This window comes from Scardinius erythrophthalmus (genome assembly GCF_964197995.2).
Source record: "Scardinius erythrophthalmus genome assembly, chromosome: 5".
NCBI classification, from domain to species: Eukaryota; Metazoa; Chordata; class Actinopteri; order Cypriniformes; family Leuciscidae; genus Scardinius; species Scardinius erythrophthalmus.
In genome coordinates this window covers 4,728,133-4,746,726 of record NC_138225.1, presented here as the reverse complement: position 1 = coordinate 4,746,726, position 18,594 = coordinate 4,728,133, and the positions used below count along the sequence as shown (strand labels likewise).

At 38.5% G+C, this 18,594-nt stretch overlaps 1 protein-coding gene across 2 annotated transcripts in view; it reads left to right on the top strand.

Annotated features, from left to right (window-relative positions):
* The window catches only part of LOC308691447 (ras-specific guanine nucleotide-releasing factor RalGPS1), a 165,540-nt gene extending 148,923 nt beyond the window's left edge, over positions 1–16,617 (top strand). Inside the window, exons 14-20 of one of the 2 annotated variants that reach the window (XM_081366650.1) lie at positions 6,621–6,669; positions 8,252–8,332; positions 10,521–10,623; positions 12,752–12,844; positions 13,028–13,133; positions 13,299–13,390; positions 14,035–16,610. In XM_081366650.1, the coding sequence (XP_081222776.1) occupies positions 6,621–6,669; positions 8,252–8,332; positions 10,521–10,623; positions 12,752–12,844; positions 13,028–13,133; positions 13,299–13,390; positions 14,035–14,064 (554 nt within the window). In that variant the 3' untranslated portion in view covers positions 14,065–16,610. Of the gene's footprint in view, positions 1–6,620; positions 6,670–8,251; positions 8,333–10,520; positions 10,624–12,751; positions 12,845–13,027; positions 13,134–13,298; positions 13,391–14,034 lie in introns of both variants that reach the window. The other variant, XM_081366649.1, reaches the window with a different exon arrangement.
* Positions 16,618–18,594: the final 1,977 nt, after the last annotated feature.

Genomic DNA, 18,594 nt, shown 5'->3' with positions numbered 1-18,594 from the left:
AAGTGCTAAAGCATGCTATTATTGCAATTAAATAGGAATTTGCTGTAACTCAGACATGGAATGTCCAATCTGCCCCAAACTTCACACTTTTGATAAGAGTCATGGCCTGAATACATCTACATGAGAATGTTCATTTATAGTAATAGCGCCACCTACTGGCAACAGGAAGTGACATGTTTAACACGTTGATGCCGTTCTAGCAACATGTTAAAAATGCCATTGAGTTCTAAACATGCTAGAAACATGTTAAAACATGCTAACAATGCTTAGCTAAGTGCTAAAGAATGCTAATTCAATGAAACATGACTTTTTTGTTACTCAAGAAGGCAATTTCCAATTTGCACCAAACTTCACACGTTTGATAAGAGTTCTGTCCTGAACACACATCCATGCTCATATTCAGCTATAGTCATAACGCCACCTACTGGCAACAGAAACTGACATGGTTAACACAGTAATGCAGTACTAACCACATAATTATTGTGTACTAAGCATGCTAGAAACAGACTAAACATGCTAGCAACACTTAGCTGAGTCATGAAGCATGCTATTATCACCATTATACAAAACATTTTGTAACTGACTTTGACATACTCTTACTATATATACCTCCTTAAATGTACATTTCCCAACCATGCTCTGTCTTCCTAAAGCCACAAAGTGTTGATGGCACGGGTGCGAGGGCCCTTTCATCGCTGCTTGCAGCTTTAATTATTATTATTATTCTTCTTCTCCGCATTGAATTGCATTTTTGAGGGCCTAAACATGCTCGAAAACTCACGAAACTTTGCACACGCGTCAGAACTGGCGAAAATTTACATCTGACATAGGTTTCAGAATTGGACGGGGCAAAATGGCTCGATAGCGCCACCTATAAAAGTTCAACGGAGTGCGCCTCCCGCAACATTCCACGTACGTGCACGAAATTCGGTACATACATGTAATGACCTAATACCTACAAAAAAGTCTCTTGGAGCATAGCCCTAAACACAACAGGAAGTCAGCCATTTTGAACTTCCTCTCAGATTTTTGTGCAGTTTTTGCCATTTTCAGGCCTCGTACTTTAACGAACTCCTCCTACAGTTTTAATCTGATCATCTTCAAATTTGGTGAGTGTAATCTTAAGGCCTTTGCGACGTTAAATTGCGAAGATCTTGAGTTTTCGTCAAAGGGCGGGTCCTCGGCGGCCTTACAAATTTCGATGTTTCGCCATGAAACAGGAAGTTGCTGTAACTCAGGCATGGAATGTCCAATCTGCCCCAAACTTCACACGTTTGATAAGAGTTCTGCCCTGAACACATGGCCATGCTCATATTCAGTTATAGTCATAGCGCCACCTGCTGGCAACAGGAAGTGACATGTTTAACACTGTTATGGACTCCTAATAACATATAAAAAAGTGCCAGCAAGTGCTAAACATGCTAACAACATACTAGAAGCATGCTAAAACATGCTAGCAAACTCTTAGCTAAGTGCTAAAGCATGCATATTATTGCAATTAAATAGGAATTTGCTGTAACTCAGGAATGGAATATCCAATCTGCCCCAAACTTCACACTTTTGATAAGCGTTCTGTCCTGAACACATCTACATGAGAATATTCAGTTATAGTAATAGCGCCACCTACTGGCAACAGGAAGTGTCATGTTTAACACGTTGATGCCATTCTAGCAACATGTTAAAAATGCCATTGAGGTCTAAACATGCTAGAAACATGTTAAAACATGCTAGCTTATGTTAAAACATGCTAGCAATACTTAGCTAAGTGGTAAAGCATGCTAATTCAATGAAACAGGATGTTGTTGTTACTCAAGAAGGCAATGTCCAATCTGCGCCAAACTTCACACTTTTAATAAACGTTCTGTCCTGAACACATGACCATGCTCATATTCAGTTACAGTCATAGTGCCACCTGCTGGCAACAGGAAGTGACATGTTAAACACTGTTGTGGACATATAAAAACATATAAAAAAAGTGCCAGCAAGTGCTAAACATGCTAACAACATACTAGAAACATGCTAAAACATGCTAGCAAACTCTTAGCTAAGTGCTAAAGCAGGCTATTGCTGCAATTAAATAGGAATTTGCTGTTACACAGGCATGGAATGTCCAATCTGCCCCAAACTTCACACGTTTGATAAGAGTCATGGCCTGAACACATCTACATGAGAATATTCAGTTATAGTAATAGCGCCACCTGCTGTCAACAGGAAATGACATGTTTAACACTGTTGTGGTCTCCTAATAACATATAAAAAAGAGCCAGCAAGTGCTAAACAGGTTAGCAACATACTAGAAACATGCTAGCAAACACTTAGCTAAGTGCTAAAGCATGCTATTACTGCAATTAAATAGGAATTTGCTGTAACTCAGGCATGGAATGTCCAATCTGCCCCAAACTTCACACGTTTGATAAGAATCATGGCCTGAACACATGTCTATGCTCAAATTCAGTTATAGTTATAGCGCCACCTACTGGCAACAGGAAGTGACATGTTTAACACGTTGATGCCGTTCTAGCAACATGTTAAAAATGCCATTGAGTTCTAAACATGCTAGAAACATGTTAAAACATGCTAGCAATACTTAGCTAAGTGCTAAAGCATGCTAATTCAATGAAACAGGACTTTGTTGTTACTCAAGAAGGCAATGTACAATCTACCCCAAACTTCACACGTTTGATAAGAGTTATCTCTTGAACACATGTCCATGCTCATATTTAGTTATAGTCATAGCGCCACCTGCTGGCAACAGGAAGTGACGTTTAACATTGTTCTTGACTCCTAATAACATATAAAAAAATGCCAGTAGGTGCTAAACATCCTACCAACATACTAGAGACATGCTAAAACATACTAGCAAACACTTAGCTAAGTGCTAAAGAATGATATTACTGTAATTAGGGCCCGAGCACCGATGGTGTGAGGACCCTCTTGGAATTGCTCTGTTTATTATTATTATTATTATTATTATTATTCTTCTCCGCATTGAATTGCATTTTTGAGGGCCTAAACATGCGCGAAAACTCACGAAACTTTGCACACGCGTCAGAACTGGCGAAAATTTACATCTGATATAGGTTTCAGAATTGGACGGGGCAAAACGGCTCGATAGCGCCACCTATAAAAGTTCAACGGAGTACGCCTCCCGCAACGTTCCACGTACGTGCACGAAATTCGGTACATACATGTAATGACCTAATGCCTACAAAAAAGTCTCTTGGAGCATAGCCCTAAACCCAACAGGAAGTCCGCCATTTTGAACTTCCTCCCAGATTTTTGTGCAGTTTTTGACATTTTCAGGCCTCATACTTTAACAAACTCCTCCTACAGTTTTAATCTGATCATCTTCAAATTTGGTGAGTGTAATCTTAAGGCCTTTGCGACGTTAAATTGCGAAGATCTTGAGTTTTCGTCGAAGGGCGGGTCCTCGGCGGCCTGACAAATTTTGATGTTTCGCCATGAAACAGGAAGTTGCTGTAACTCAGGCATGGAATGTCCAATCTGCCCCAAACTTCATACGTTTGATAAGAGTTCTGTCCTGAACACATGACCATGCTCATATTCAGTTATAGTCATAGCGCCACCTGCTGGCAACAGGAAGTGACATGTTTAACACTGTTATGGACTCCTAATAACATATAAAAAAGTGCCAGCAAGTGCTAAACATGCTAACAACATACTAGAAGCATGCTAAAACATGCTAGCAAACTCTTAGCTAAGTGCTAAAGCATGCTATTATTGCAATTAAATAGGAATTTGCTGTAACTCAGGCATGGAATGTCCAATCTGCCCCAAACTTCACACTTTTGATAAGCGTTCTGTCCTGAACATATCTACATGAGAATATTCAGTTATAGTAATAGCGCCACCTACTGGTAACAGGAAGTGTCATGTTTAACACGTTGATGCCATTCTAGCAACATGTTAAAAATGCCATTGACTTCTAAACATGCTAGAAACATGTTAAAACATACTAGCAATACTTAGCTAAGTGCTAAAGCATGCTAATTCAATGAAACAGGATGTTGTTGTTACTCAAGAAGGCAATGTCCAATCTGCGCCAAACTTCACACTTTTAATAAACGTTCTGTCCTGAACACATGACCATGCTCATATTCAGTTATAGTCATAGCGCCACCTGCTGGCAACAGGAAGTGACATGTTTAACACTGTTATGGACTCCTAATAACATATAAAAAAGTGCCAGCAAGTGCTAAACATGCTAACAACATACTAGAAGCATGCTAAAACATGCTAGCAAACTCTTAGCTAAGTGCTAAAGCATGCTATTATTGCAATTAAATAGGAATTTGCTGTAACTCAGGCATGGAATGTCCAATCTGCCCCAAACTTCACACTTTTGATAAGCGTTCTGTCCTGAACATATCTACATGAGAATATTCAGTTATAGTAATAGCGCCACCTACTGGTAACAGGAAGTGTCATGTTTAACACGTTGATGCCATTCTAGCAACATGTTAAAAATGCCATTGACTTCTAAACATGCTAGAAACATGTTAAAACATACTAGCAATACTTAGCTAAGTGCTAAAGCATGCTAATTCAATGAAACAGGACTTTGTTGTTACTCAAGAAGGCAATGTACAATCTACCCCAAACGTCACACGTTTGATAAGAGTTATCTCTTGAACACATGTCCATGCTCATATTTAGTTATAGTCATAGCGCCACCTGCTGGCAACAGGAAGTGACGTTTAACACTGTTCTTGACTCCTAATAACATATAAAAAAATGCCAGTAGGTGCTAAACATCCTACCAACATACTATAGACATGCTAAAACATACTAGCAAACACTTAGCTAAGTGCTAAAGAATGATATTACTGCAATTAAATATGAATTTGCTGTAACTCAGGCATGGAATGTCCAATCTGCCCCAAACTTCACACTTTTGATAAGCGTTCTGTCCTGAACACATGACCATGCTTATATTCAGTTACAGTCATAGCGCCACCTGCTGGCAACAGGAAGTGACATGTTTAACACTGTTATGGACTCCTAATAACATATAAAAAAGTGCCAGCAAGTGTTAAACATGCTAACAACATACTAGAAACATGCTAAAACATGCTAGCAAACTCTTAGCCAAGTGCTAAAGCATGCTATTATTGCAATTAAATAGGAATTTGCTGTAACTCAGGCATGGAATGTCCAATCTGCCCCAAACTTCACACTTTTGATAAGAGTCATGGCCTGAACACATCTACATGAGAATGTTCAATTATAGTAATAGCGCCACCAACTGGCAACAGGAAGTGACATGTTTAACACGTTGATGCCGTTCTAGCAACATGTTAAAAATGCCATTGAGTTCTAAACATGCTAGAAACATGTTAAAACATGCTAACAATGCTTAGCTAAGTGCTAAAGCATGCTAATTCAATGAAACATGACTTTGTTGTTACTCAAGAAGGCAATGTCCAATTTGCACCAAACTTCACACGTTTGATAAGAGTTCTGTCCTGAACACACATCCAAGCTCATATTCAGTTATAGTCATAACGCCACCTACTGGCAACAGAAACTGACATGGTTAACACAGTAATGCAGTACTAACCACATAATTATTGTGTACTAAGCATGCTAGAAACACACTAAACATGCTAGCAACACTTAGCTGAGTCATGAAGCATGCTATTATCACCATTATACAAAACATTTTGTAACTGACTTTGACATACTCTTACTATATATACCTCCTTAAATGTACATTTCCCAACCATGCTCTGTCTTCCTAAAGCCACCGAGTGTTGATGGCACGGGTGCGAGGGCCCTTTCATCGCTGCTTGCAGCTTTAATTACAATTGCACTTTATTTTACAGTATGTGCACTTACATGTACTTACAGTGTACTTACCTAAGAAAGTACTGGTTAACTAGGTAACTACATGTGTTAAGGTTAGGTTTAGGGGCAGGTTCAGGGTTAATACTAGTTATTACCCAGTTATTGTAATTATTATAATAAGTATATAGTATGTACACGGGGAACAGAACTACTGTTATTACTACAGTAACTACATGTAACGTGCAACAAGGACACTGTAAAATAAAGTGTTACCAAATTTTGTATTATTGTTAAAGCACTTGCATGAAGTATTCTGTAAAACTCTCTTTATAATTTGATCTGTAAAGTATCTCAATATGTCAATCAATAGTGTACATTTTTACTTTACTTCTTGTTGAATTCCTGAGGGCAGATTTCAGGTATAACTGCATGTATTGTGCAATACTGTACCACATGGCAACAAGATTGAAAGACTAAATATAACTTTACACAGAGAAAACCAGTGAATCTACCACACAGATCACATGCAACACATACAGTAAAGTCAGTAAACACCCCATGTACTTCCATTGTTGAGGTTTTTTTTTTATTCTTCATGCTGATTGGTCAATAAACATCACTGTAGAGACCAACTATTAACCTTAATTATAGTTAGATTATCAACATTATTCCACAACTCTTTTTTTTTTTTTACCTAGAACTTTATGGTGAACTCCTTTTGTACCTTATTGCTTCATTATCACGGTCAGAGATGAAGGAATGTGTGATTTGTGCCCAAATGGAAACGTTTGTGGTTTGTTTCTGTTCATCAGGCAGCAGTCAGAGTTCCTTCTGTGGTGATCTCTCCCCGGGACTCGAGAGGTGAGACTCTGTCATGTAGTTGTGTGTCATCTAATATCATCTGCTCACATTACAGCTTTATTATGGGTTACTCAGATCATTCTAGAGTAAAACTGAACTATTATGAAAAAGTGTTTTTTTCTGGCCCAAAAGTCTGTGATTACTAATAAGAGGTAATCTAACTGGTAACCTTTACAATAAGGTCACATTAGTTTACAAGTTAATGCATTAACTAATAATGAGCAATACGTTAGTCGTTAACCTTATTGTAAAGTGTTGCCATAAAACCTTCATATGATCAACTGCCATGTATCTTTTCATGCTAAAGGTTAAAAATGAGAGTTCTAAAAAGAATGGCTTTTATTTAATTTTTCATTCAAATTTCAAATTTGTACTTATTTTTGTTGTTGTTTAATTGTCGTTTCCCGTTATAAATGTTTAACATCCATTTATGTCCATTTCACAGAAAAGCGTGTAGATATACATACAGCAAAACACAATAACACAACTAAAGCAAACAAAAACTGGTCTCAGAACAGTTTAAGGTTTGCCTGACAATGAAAAGTCATTTAATCACCCTTACATCGTTGTGACTGACTTTCTTCTGTGAAACACAAAAGGAAATGTTTAGCAGATGTTCACGCTGCTCTTTTCCATTGACCGAAGGGCTGTTAAACACCATGAAGCGTTCGGATATTTGCACTAGTCTTAAGTTTGCACAGGAACATATGAATACAGAAGACTTGATATATATAGTGTTGAATATAATATAAGTCGAATGAACTGTGAAATGATGTTTTTTGTAAGTTGAAAGTAATCACTCTACTGTATGTTTTAACTGCATGGAAAAGAGAAAGCCAGTAAATTATGAGAAACTCTAATTGTTGGGTGTACTGTCCTTTTAGCATTTGCACAGATTCAATAATTTTATTATTTTTTCATTAGTCAGTGAGACTCCGTGTATACACTTAAAAAAATATATATATTTAGACCTACATTTAAGATTTATGCATTTGAATTGCATATACAATTTCCATCCATTTGATTTACACAATTATAACTAATAAACTTAATGTGATGCATATTTGTCATACGTAATGTAAGCGGGTAATATTTCTGTGATTGGATTAATAAAATGAATGTGTTTAAATACACAATAACTAGGTTTATGTATCTATTATCAATGAATCCAATTTGTTTCATACATTTTATTTGCTGTTATACAGCAAACCATATTTTTACAGTTCATACTTTTTCATTGAATAAAAATGCACACATTTATGCTGATTCTACTCAATTTGAATAAATGCATTTTTAGATTTTGTGAATAAAATCAAAAAGATGCAAATAGCTAATAATAAAGTTTTTTTTTTTTTTTTTTTTTTTTGTGCAGAAATCTTACCCGTTTCTTTTAATTATGACAGACAAATATGCATCACATTAAGTTTATTTGTTTGTTTATGTTAAAATTGTGTAATTCAAACAGAGGGAAATTTTATATGCAATTCGAATCCCTAAATTTAAGCCTAAATATTTCTTTTGAGTGCAGTTGTCGGCTCAAATTGCACTGACGTTAAACTGATTGTGCCGAATGTGCAAACAGGGGCCGCATGTACTCGACTCTGGGCCCTAACTGGAGGGTCCCTCACCGCAACTCCCCCAGAGACCACAGCCATGCCCACAGGTACCAACTCCACGGGGTCAAAGGTCACCTTCTCCATTCCTCTGGGGCGTCGGGTTCACCTGTCTCGGCATGCAGCGTCTCTTCTTTAACATCCCAGTTTTTCCTCTCTTTCGGGTTTAGACCAAAGACTGTCATGTCTGTCATCCGTTTTCTCTTTTTCCAGATGTCAGGATGTTTATAGACCAGAATTACTGTATTTCTAGAAGAGAAAAGCTCTGTTCTGAAACCTAATGAGCTGTCTTACGGTCCTCTGTCCTCTCAGCCTACCTAGAGACTTCCTTCTGATGCAGAATAACTGGAGTGACACTGTACATGTGCAGCATTCATATCACATTTACTTTTACATTCAGTCTTCTAGAACAGGCAGTGCTAGGGCGTAAAAAAAATGAAAATAAACAAATAATTCAAAAAACAAGATTAAACTCAATAAATCAATAAATTAGCTAATTAAAATAAACAATGACAATTAGGTTTAAATAATTAATAAAACAAACAAAAAGATTAAATAAGATTAATTCATTAATTAGATTACAATAAATTCTACAAGTATTTAAAAAATAAAACACAAATAAATGATAAAAAAGGTTAAACTAATTAAATAAACTTTAACAATTAAGTTTAAATAAATAATAAAAACATGATTGAAGTAACTAAATAAATAAACATAGTAAAATAAATAAACAATAACACTAATACAATAACAAAAATATAAGATTAAATAATTTGATTATAATTATTTAATAATAATAATAAACTGAGCAATTACAAGAGGGTCCTCACACCATCGGTGCTCGGGCCTTAATAATAATAAAAATAATAATATTTAAATAAAAAAATAAAAAATAATTCATTTAAATAAATAATACATCTAACAGAGCATTACTATAATGAGTCCAAAAAATACATAATATAATGTAATAGAAACAAAATATTTTCTATATTTTACACATTTATAATATTAATTTTCCACAATATAAATTGGGTCTTTATAAATGAAAGCATATATCTGATTTTTTTTATTTTATGTATGGGTCCCTCACACAAGGATGATCATATCTGGGCATCTAAAAGATTGAAAGCCTCAGATTTAGCAGAAACTTTTATCAAGTGCAACGGCACGTTTAAGTGCTTTGATTGTGGTTTCTTTGAGAAGCAATGCAAGTGTGATACAAACACACAGGAGACTCGAATCCACACACCGCAACAGTGACTGTCCAATAATGGTATAGTGTAAAATGACTGATTTCTAGTCATTCATAATCTATAAAATCAATCTATTTAAGTTCATTGTAAAATATATCCAGATACAGTAGTGGCAAAAAGTGATGTCCAGAGGAGATATTTGTTTTTAGGTCCCAACAAGTTCAATTAACCAATCAAAATATGATGAAAATATTTCATAATTTTTACATATTCCAAATATGAGTGATGAACAAAACACTAAACTTGGTTAATTATTTGGCAAACTACAGCTACAGGTTTTATTTGACTATTATGCAAAAAATGCATAGATAAACAAAAAACTCACAGGAAAAAAGCATGCATTGACTAAAACATAATCCGTTATTAATATTCCGTTGGTTCTCACTTGTTTTTGCATGCATTCATAATTTCTTTGAATGATAGCTTGACCAAATATTATGTCACACAAATTGGCATGTTTCATTGCGTTATCACAAATAAAACAATCGACTGTGCAATATCCTTTTTTACGTTGACATTTTTAATAATATTTGCATAACGTGTCAAGATGTCCAATTTCCTAAGCCGGACATTACTTTTGGCCGCTACATTCAAATATATCAGTAGTTTGAGAGAGTAAAGAAATGGGTAGTGTAGGTCTTCACTGGAAGCTCAGATATGAAAGGCTGTTGAGCTTCAGTGTTTACATGGAGAGTCAGCGGCTTCTATAGGCAGCTCACTGGGTTTTGACACAGAGCCGATATCTTTTGAGCGGGTGTTTGCCTGGTGAAGGGAATCTTTCTGTCCTCTTTACACTCACACGTGCTCATCTTTACTCCATCACATCCTCAGATCAGATGTGCACTGCAACTTCTGTTCTCTTAGGGCTCATTACATGGTTAGAGAAGCAACTATCACCATATGTCCACTGAACACACACACACACACACACAGGGGTCGGTTGTTGTATTGGAGGTGTTCAGCTGATGTGTTTTCCCACTGCCAGTCCGTCAGTAGCAGAGTCCAGTGTGAGTCCCGGAGAGCCAGGCGTCACGATGGAGGGGCCGGTGAAGAGGAAAACCCTGATGAAGGAGGGCAAGAAGCCTACGGTAAAAACACATCATTTCAAAACACTAATAATAATATGTTTCATTTATATAGCGCCTTTCCCAAGCTCAAGAATGCTTCACCGTAACAGCAAAGAACAAACAGTCAGTTCTTACGTAATGGACAGTAGATATTTGCCCAAGACATGAGCGATTGCAGTTGCACATCACATTTCCAGTCGAATACACACAGAAACAAAAACAACACGGTTTATAGACAGCTAGAAGGTGGGAGTTGAAGCAAAGGTCAGATTCAAAAGACTAATGGTACATAAGGATACAATATGACTGTAATACAGAGTTATGGAAAATATTTAAGAAAAATATCTCTCTACTATGTAACTTTTTGTGTTCAATAATGAGCGAAGACCTCATAAAACCATCTTCCAAACTCTAATCCCTGATCCACTAAGCCTCATATAATTATTTATATTTTACGGATTTCCTGACTGCATACTTTCATCATTTGTCCATGCATGTTTACATCATAAACATAAATAAAGGAAAGAAAGGCTTTAAGCCTCAAAATGAACCTCGAAACAAAAAAATAGTGTTTGCAAGCCGAAAGGAAAAGCAACAGTACACATAATAAAACATCAATATATTACATATTTTACATAATAATACATATTTTGCATAGCACATTTGCTGTGCATTGACTAGTTTCACAGAACACTGGTTATGTTGGTAACAATGCCAATCTCTAAACCAGCTTTGGTGTATTTGCCTTTAAATAGCCTTGCCAAGTTATAGTTTCCACTGTTATACCTGATATTAGCAACCGTTGTCTAATGTCAGCGTTGCCAACTAACTTACTTTAAAACAACTGATTTTAAACTACAAGTCAGAACTACAACAGCTTTAAGCTACTTCCCTGCTCAGTTTGCAGATGTGTGTCTGGTGTCATTAGTGGCATTTGTACTGTTAAAGTGATCATCTGTAATCATGAGCACAACTATAGCATAATTACCAAAACAATATTCCTCCGCAAGTAACCTGTGCTTCGACCGTTAGAGGACCAAAAGTCACACATTGTAGTTTTAGCCATTTGCCAATATTTGGAGTATAATAATATTTCTACATTTGCTTTGAGATGGTGCACACATGAGTACTAACTGTAGCATGCAGATCTCATACTTCTAGAGCATGGAAATACAAACGGAGAGCTCTCCAGATGTTGATCTGCTGATTTGAACATACTTTACAAAGAAAAAGGATGCAACAGAGCAAGTTTGTAGCTTCAACTCTTTTTGTTTAAAGGTTGCATGAGGTTTCAGGGCCTTACAGGGCCCAACGTTTAAGAAAACCTTCACAATTCCCAGCAGGTGTCTCTGTGGCTCTGAGCTGAATAGTTGACTCAACCGCTCCATCTAGTGACCAACATCTACAAAAACATCTTTTGAAACAATGTATCTAGGAAGAATATCCAAAAGATTTCCCTTGATATTAAAATAATCAAGACATGTTTTCCAATGACAGCTTTTAACTAATTTAACACAAAGTATTAATATTGCCAAAAACTCATAGCCAGTATTGCCCAGCTCTGTGCAGTTGTAGAGTTATTTACTGTTCAGTATGTATGCATGCACACTACCGTTCAACGCCTTTAATTTTAACGCCTGTATTTTGAAATAAGTCTCTTATGCTCACTAAGACTGATTTTAATTGAAAGTACAGTAAAATTGTAAAATATTATTACATTGTTTTTTAAAAAAATTCTATTGTAATATATTGTAAAATGTAATTTATTCCAGTGATCAAAGCTGAATTTTCAGCATCATTCCTCCAGTCTTCAGTGTCACATGATCCTTCAGAAATCATTCTAATATGATGATTTGGTGCTCAAGAAACATTCCTGATTATTGTCATCTTGAAAACAGTTTTTGCTGCTTAATATTATTGTGGAAACCGTGATACAGTTTTTTCTGGATTCTTTGATGAATAGAAAGTTCAAAAGAACAGCATTTATTTATTTATATATAATCTTTTGTAACATTATAAAAGTCTTTAGTGTCATATTTGAATAAATTAATGCATTCTTGCTAAATATAAGTGTCAATTTATTTAATGTATTTTTTCAATCGTAGTGTGTGTGGATTCTGTGTGATGTTTTATTTTATGCTTGTTCTAGCTTGCCTCATGGAGCCGCTACTGGATCTCACTGTGTGGTTCGACTCTGATATTCTACAGATCTAAAGCCCTGCGAGCCGCTGAACGGAAACATGTGAGTGTTTCTGCCATGATACAGGCAGAGGAATTCCTCATTTAAAAAAAAAAAAAAAAAAAATTTGTCAAAACATTGATGGAGTTTTTATGTGATTCTTTTAAGAAGAAAAAATCAAATCATTTGAAATGGAAGAACTGCTAAATAAAAATAACATGTCTGAAATGTTCCTGCTGAAAACAGTACAAGTCTCGGGCGTGTAAGAAAGTGTCGGTTCTGGGCTGGATGGTTGTTCTGCCGGATGATCCGGATCAACCCAACATCTTCCAGCTCAACGATCCTGATAAAGGTATGTCTCTTCCACAGTAGTTTTATATGTCACTTCACAAATGACAGACTTGGTGATTGTTAAATGAATGATAGTGAGATATATACGTGTGTGTGTGTATATTATATACACATATATAGTATTCTTTTATATACATAACTTGAACATAATTTCTGTGTTTCTTAGGCAATGTTTACAAGTTTCAGACTGGAGATCGGTTCTCTGCGATCATCTGGCACAAGCGGCTGGAGGAGGCCTGTCGGAGAAGAAGACCTCAGGTATCCGCAAATGCGTTTTGACACTAACATTTACATGCTAGCAATAAAATTATTTTGCGATGGGACTAGACGGTATGACCAAAATTATAATTTTAAATAATTTTATATCACAATAATGGTATATATTGCAATATAGTTATTTTTGAAGGAAAATAAAAATGTGATGTGATGTGATGGACATATTTTTTTTATTTTTGATAACAAAAGAAAGTCTGAAAACAATGTCACAATGTTACACTTAATTCAAATCAAAAGTTTATCATTTTAATTCAAAAGTAAAATTGTAATATAAATATTATTCAATAATATTATAATATAACTAATGTTGACTATAAATTGTAATAGTCAAAATTGTAATAATATATATATGTATTATTCAGTACTTATTTGAGTACAATGTAACTACATCACCTTAAAATAAAGTGTAGACAAAATATTTTTTATTTATATAAAATACATAAAAAATCTAATCTTGAAAAAAATGAAGACTCTAAATTCTGATTTAATAGTAATGCAGCAAGTTGTGACATTGCTCTGCTACTGTGATCATCTAAACTCCAGCATCATACAGTCCAGCCCTAATCTATTACTATAACAAGCATTATAACTGCATAATACCATAATTGCTCTTTCCACTCTTATAGATACCAGCGAATCTCATGTCATTTGAGTAAACGGACTTGTGTAGCTCTTGCCTGAAGACGTTTATAATGTGCCAAAGGCTCACAGAGATTGAGAAGAACATGTTTAGTTCAGCAAAAGGGCAAAGAAGAGCAAAAAACCTTCCATATTGAAGAGTCACTGAGCCGAAGGACTCGATCTGTTCCACCGGCCCTCCATGGGCCTGACGTCCACAACTGAGATCAAGATGTTTGTTACAGACCTGGACGTGGAGGTTTGCGCTCTAGTTCTGGGAAAGGAGGAAAGGAGGTATATTTACCCTGTTTCAACTCTTCATGTCTTCAATATGGAGACTTTTGGATCTCGAGGTGTTTGTCGCTGTCGTGGACGCTTCAGTGAGCATATTACTTGAACACTTGCATTGTGGAAATTAAATTGAACACAGAAGCTTGAGATGGGCATCGATGTGTGGATATAAGTGAGTTTTACAGGAAAGAGAAAACCGTTTCACCAGTCTTGATGTGTCCCTGTTGGAAATCATCTGTAGCCGAAGACTAAAAAGCCAAACTAACAGGCATTTGCTCCTACAAAGAGCCGTAACAAACAAAACACAGATGGATCCGCACAATTCCTCTAAGCTAAAGACTTAAACCAGCGAATGACTCTCATCAGTTCATGGTTTAGTTACACACACACAATGGTTGCCAAGATCTCTAACCATATCTCTTTTTAGCAGTGATTTTTATTTGTGGTCAACTTTATGATGTGAAAATGACAGATCTAGCTGAAGGATATTTGTGAGTGTGACTTGTTTACATCAGGGATTCTCAATCCAGTTTCAGTTTTAGCCATTTTATACTCGGAAAAGCTAGTTTTGGGCTTTAAGTATTAACAAATTCTCGTGACTTTTCTGTCAAATGAAGGTTTTGCCTGATTTTAAGTAGGTTTAGCTCACAACTTAAATATTTCCAACAAAAGCAAGTGGTTTGTGTTCGTCACATTTAATTTTCTTTGAAAGTGTTTCTTGTAACGGGACAGAATGGTTTTATATCACTATCACTCAAAAAATCATGTAAATTATCATTAAAAAAAAAATCCTAAGCGCTCACATTCACTTACTGACGCTCACAAAACCCTTCAAAAACATGTCCATGTCAGATCTTAACATATCTATGTCATATCTTAGCCACAAATGAATAAAGAAATTGGTTGTGCTCAAACATTTGTTGCATTGTGACTTTATTTTAATGGCAATTAAGCACATTTAACCCCAAATTGTAATACAAAAAAACACTGATATATTATTTAAATTGTAAGTATTTATACATCATGGTCATATTTATTGTACTGCCTTTAATTTATGCTTATTGATTTCTTTTTTAAATTATTGAATGTTTTTATATATATATATATATATATTGTAATGCAATTAAAATGCTTAATTGTCAAGAAAATGTCACAAGGATTTAAAAAAAAGTAAGAATACGCTAAATTTTCTTAATGCAAAACATAATTCCTTATAGATATCTTTTGAGTTTTGCTGTGAAATGTGACCTGGACATGTTTAGCTGAGATTTATCCTCCATAAACATCAATGCTGGAATACATGCAGTGACGTGCAGATATGGCGGCTGTAATTAACTGAACAGAGTTTTGATTTTGAAGAGATCTCTATTCTTTTATGTCTGATTATATCAGTTTTGTATCTGACGGCAGGCAACGATGTTTTAGCGTTTAGTATTGATTTGAGATGCTCATTCAGATCGAGTGAAAGATCAACACTGGGTAATAATGTAGTCATCTGTAAGTTTATTTCTCAAATTTCTGTGCAGGACTGATGATTGTAATGAAGTGTGTGTGTGTGTGTGTGTGTGTGTGTGTGTGTGTGTGTGTGTGTGTGTGTGTGTGTGTGTGTGTGTTATAAGCATGTTTGAATGACGTTGTACTCTTATAGAGGTCTGTCACTGAAGGAGAAATACTGGACACACAATCCACAATCTCTGAGTACATTCATATCAGCTTCAGAAATAAACATAAAGCAGAATCAGAGGAATAATTCTCTTCAGAAGGAAAACTCTGTCAATATTTACACCTCATGTTAATTGATCCAGTATGCTGATTTATTATTAAAGGGCATATTTGAGTTTTTCCATATATTGACAATTTAGAGGTTTGGAATGGCATGAGGGAGAGTGAATAATGACAAAATTTTCGTTTTGGTACGAATTATCCCTTTACAGTGAATTGTCAGATATTTTTAAAACACTCTTCTGAGTGTAATAATATCGCAGCACACAGCAAACTGACTAGTTATTTGTTGCGAGTATTATTTATCTGGCATCAATTTTGCCTTTCTGTGTATGAAATAAACTGTTTTTGTTAAAGAGACACATTTTTATTTCTGTATTGTCCGAGCAATCGCTTTCATAAAACACACAGACACACACATGTACAGATGCGCTGCATGTACATTATGACTGTGAATTCACTCTTGTGTTGTCATGTAAATATGTTGCTAAATTATTTCTTGTTTGCCATCGTGGTACATGTGGTTTATCAGCTAAAAGGCTGATTCTTCTGTACAAACATTAAAAGCAGTGAACACAGGTTTGCCTTGGTCTACGCTTTATTTTCATTTAATTTCTGTAGGAAGTTAACATTGACCATTTGTTTGTGGTTTGAGATTATGAGAATGGAAAACATTTGAGTCGCCGGCTGAGGAGAGTGAGTCGCCCTCTGAGGAGAGTGAGTCGCCGGCTGAGGCGAGTGAGTCGCCGGCTGAGGAGAGTGAGTCGCCCTCTGAGGAGAGTGAGTCGCCCTCTGAGGAGAGTGAGTCGCCGGCTGAGGAGAGTGAGTCGCCGGCTGAGGAGAGTGAGTCGCCGGCTGAGGAGAGTGAGTCGCCAGCTGAGGAGAGTGAGTCGCCCTCTGAGGAGAGTGAGTCGCCCTCTGAGGAGAGTGAGTCGCCCTCTGAGGAGAGTGAGTCGCCGGCTGAGGAGAGTGAGTCGCCCTCTGAGGAGAGTGAGTCGCCAGCTGAGGAGAGTGAGTCGCCCTCTGAGGAGAGTGAGTCGCCCGCTGAGGAGAGTGAGTCGCCCGCTGAGGAGAGTGAGTCGCCCGCTGAGGAGAGTGAGTCGCCCTCTGAGGAGAGTGAGTCGCCGGCTGAGGAGAGTGAGTCGCCCTCTGAGGAGAGTGAGTCGCCAGCTGAGGAGAGTGAGTCGCCCTCTGAGGAGAGTGAGTCGCCGGCTGAGGAGAGTGAGTCGCCCTCTGAGGAGAGTGAGTCGCCGGCTGAGGAGAGTGAGTCGCCCTCTGAGGAGAGTGAGTCGCCGGCTGAGGAGAGTGAGTCGCCCTCTGAGGAGAGTGAGTCGCCGGCTGAGGAGAGTGAGTCGCCGGCTGAGGAGAGTGAGTCGCCGGCTGAGGAGAGTGAGTCGCCGGCTGAGGCGAGTGAGTCGCCGGCTGAGGAGAGTGAGTCGCCCTCTGAGGAGAGTGAGTCGCCCTCTGAGGAGAGTGAGTCGCCGGCTGAGGAGAGTGAGTCGCCCTCTGAGGAGAGTGAGTCGCCGGCTGAGGAGAGTGAGTCGCCGGCTGAGGAGAGTGAGTCGCCGGCTGAGCAGAGTGAGTCGCCCTCTGAGGAGAGTGAGTCGCCCTCTGAGGAGAGTGAGTCGCCCGCTGAGGAGAGTGAGTCGCCCGCTGAGGAGAGTGAGTCGCCCGCTGAGGAGAGTGAGTCGCCGGCTGAGGAGAGTGAGTCGCCGGCTGAGGAGAGTGAGTCGCCGGCTGAGGAGAGTGAGTCGCCATCTGAGGAGAGTGAGTCGCCGGCTGAGGAGAGTGAGTCGCCCTCTGAAGAGAGTGAATCGCCGGCTGAGGAGAGTGAGTCGCCCTCTGAGGAGAGTGAGTCGCCGGCTGAGGAGAGTGAGTCGCCGGCTGAGGAGAGTGAGTCGCCCTCTGAGGAGAGTGAGTCGCCCTCTGAGGAGAGTGAGTCGCCCTCTGAGGAAAGTGAGTCGCCCGCTGAGGAGAGTGAGTCGCCCGCTGAGGAGAGTGAGTCGCCGGCTGAGGAGAGTGAGTCGCCCTCTGAGGAGAGTGAGTCGCCCTCTGAGGAGAGTGAGTCGCCCTCTGAGGAGAGTGAGTCGCCCTCTGAGGAGAGTGAGTCGCCCGCTGAGGAGAGTGAGTCGCCGGCTGAGGAGAGTGAGTCGCCCTCTGAGGAGAGTGAGTCGCCCTCTGAGGAGAGTGAGTCGCCCTCTGAGGAGAGTGAGTCGCCCTCTGAGGAGAGTGAGTCGCCCGCTGAGGAGAGTGAGTCGCCCGCTGAGGAGAGTGAGTCGCCCGCTGAGGAGAGTGAGTCGCCCGCTGAGGAGAGTGAGTCGCCCGCTGAGGAGAGTGAGTCGCCCGCTGAGGAGAGTGAGTCGCCCGCTGAGGAGAGTGAGTCGCCCGCTGAGGAGAGTGAGTCGCCGGCTGAGGAGAGTTAGTCGCCGGCTGAGGAGAGTGAGTCGCCATCTGAGGAGAGTGAGTCGCCGGCTGAGGAGAGTGAGTCACCCTCTGAGGAGAGTGAGTCGCCGGCTGAGGAGAGTGAGTCGCCGGCTGAGGAGAGTGAGTCGCCC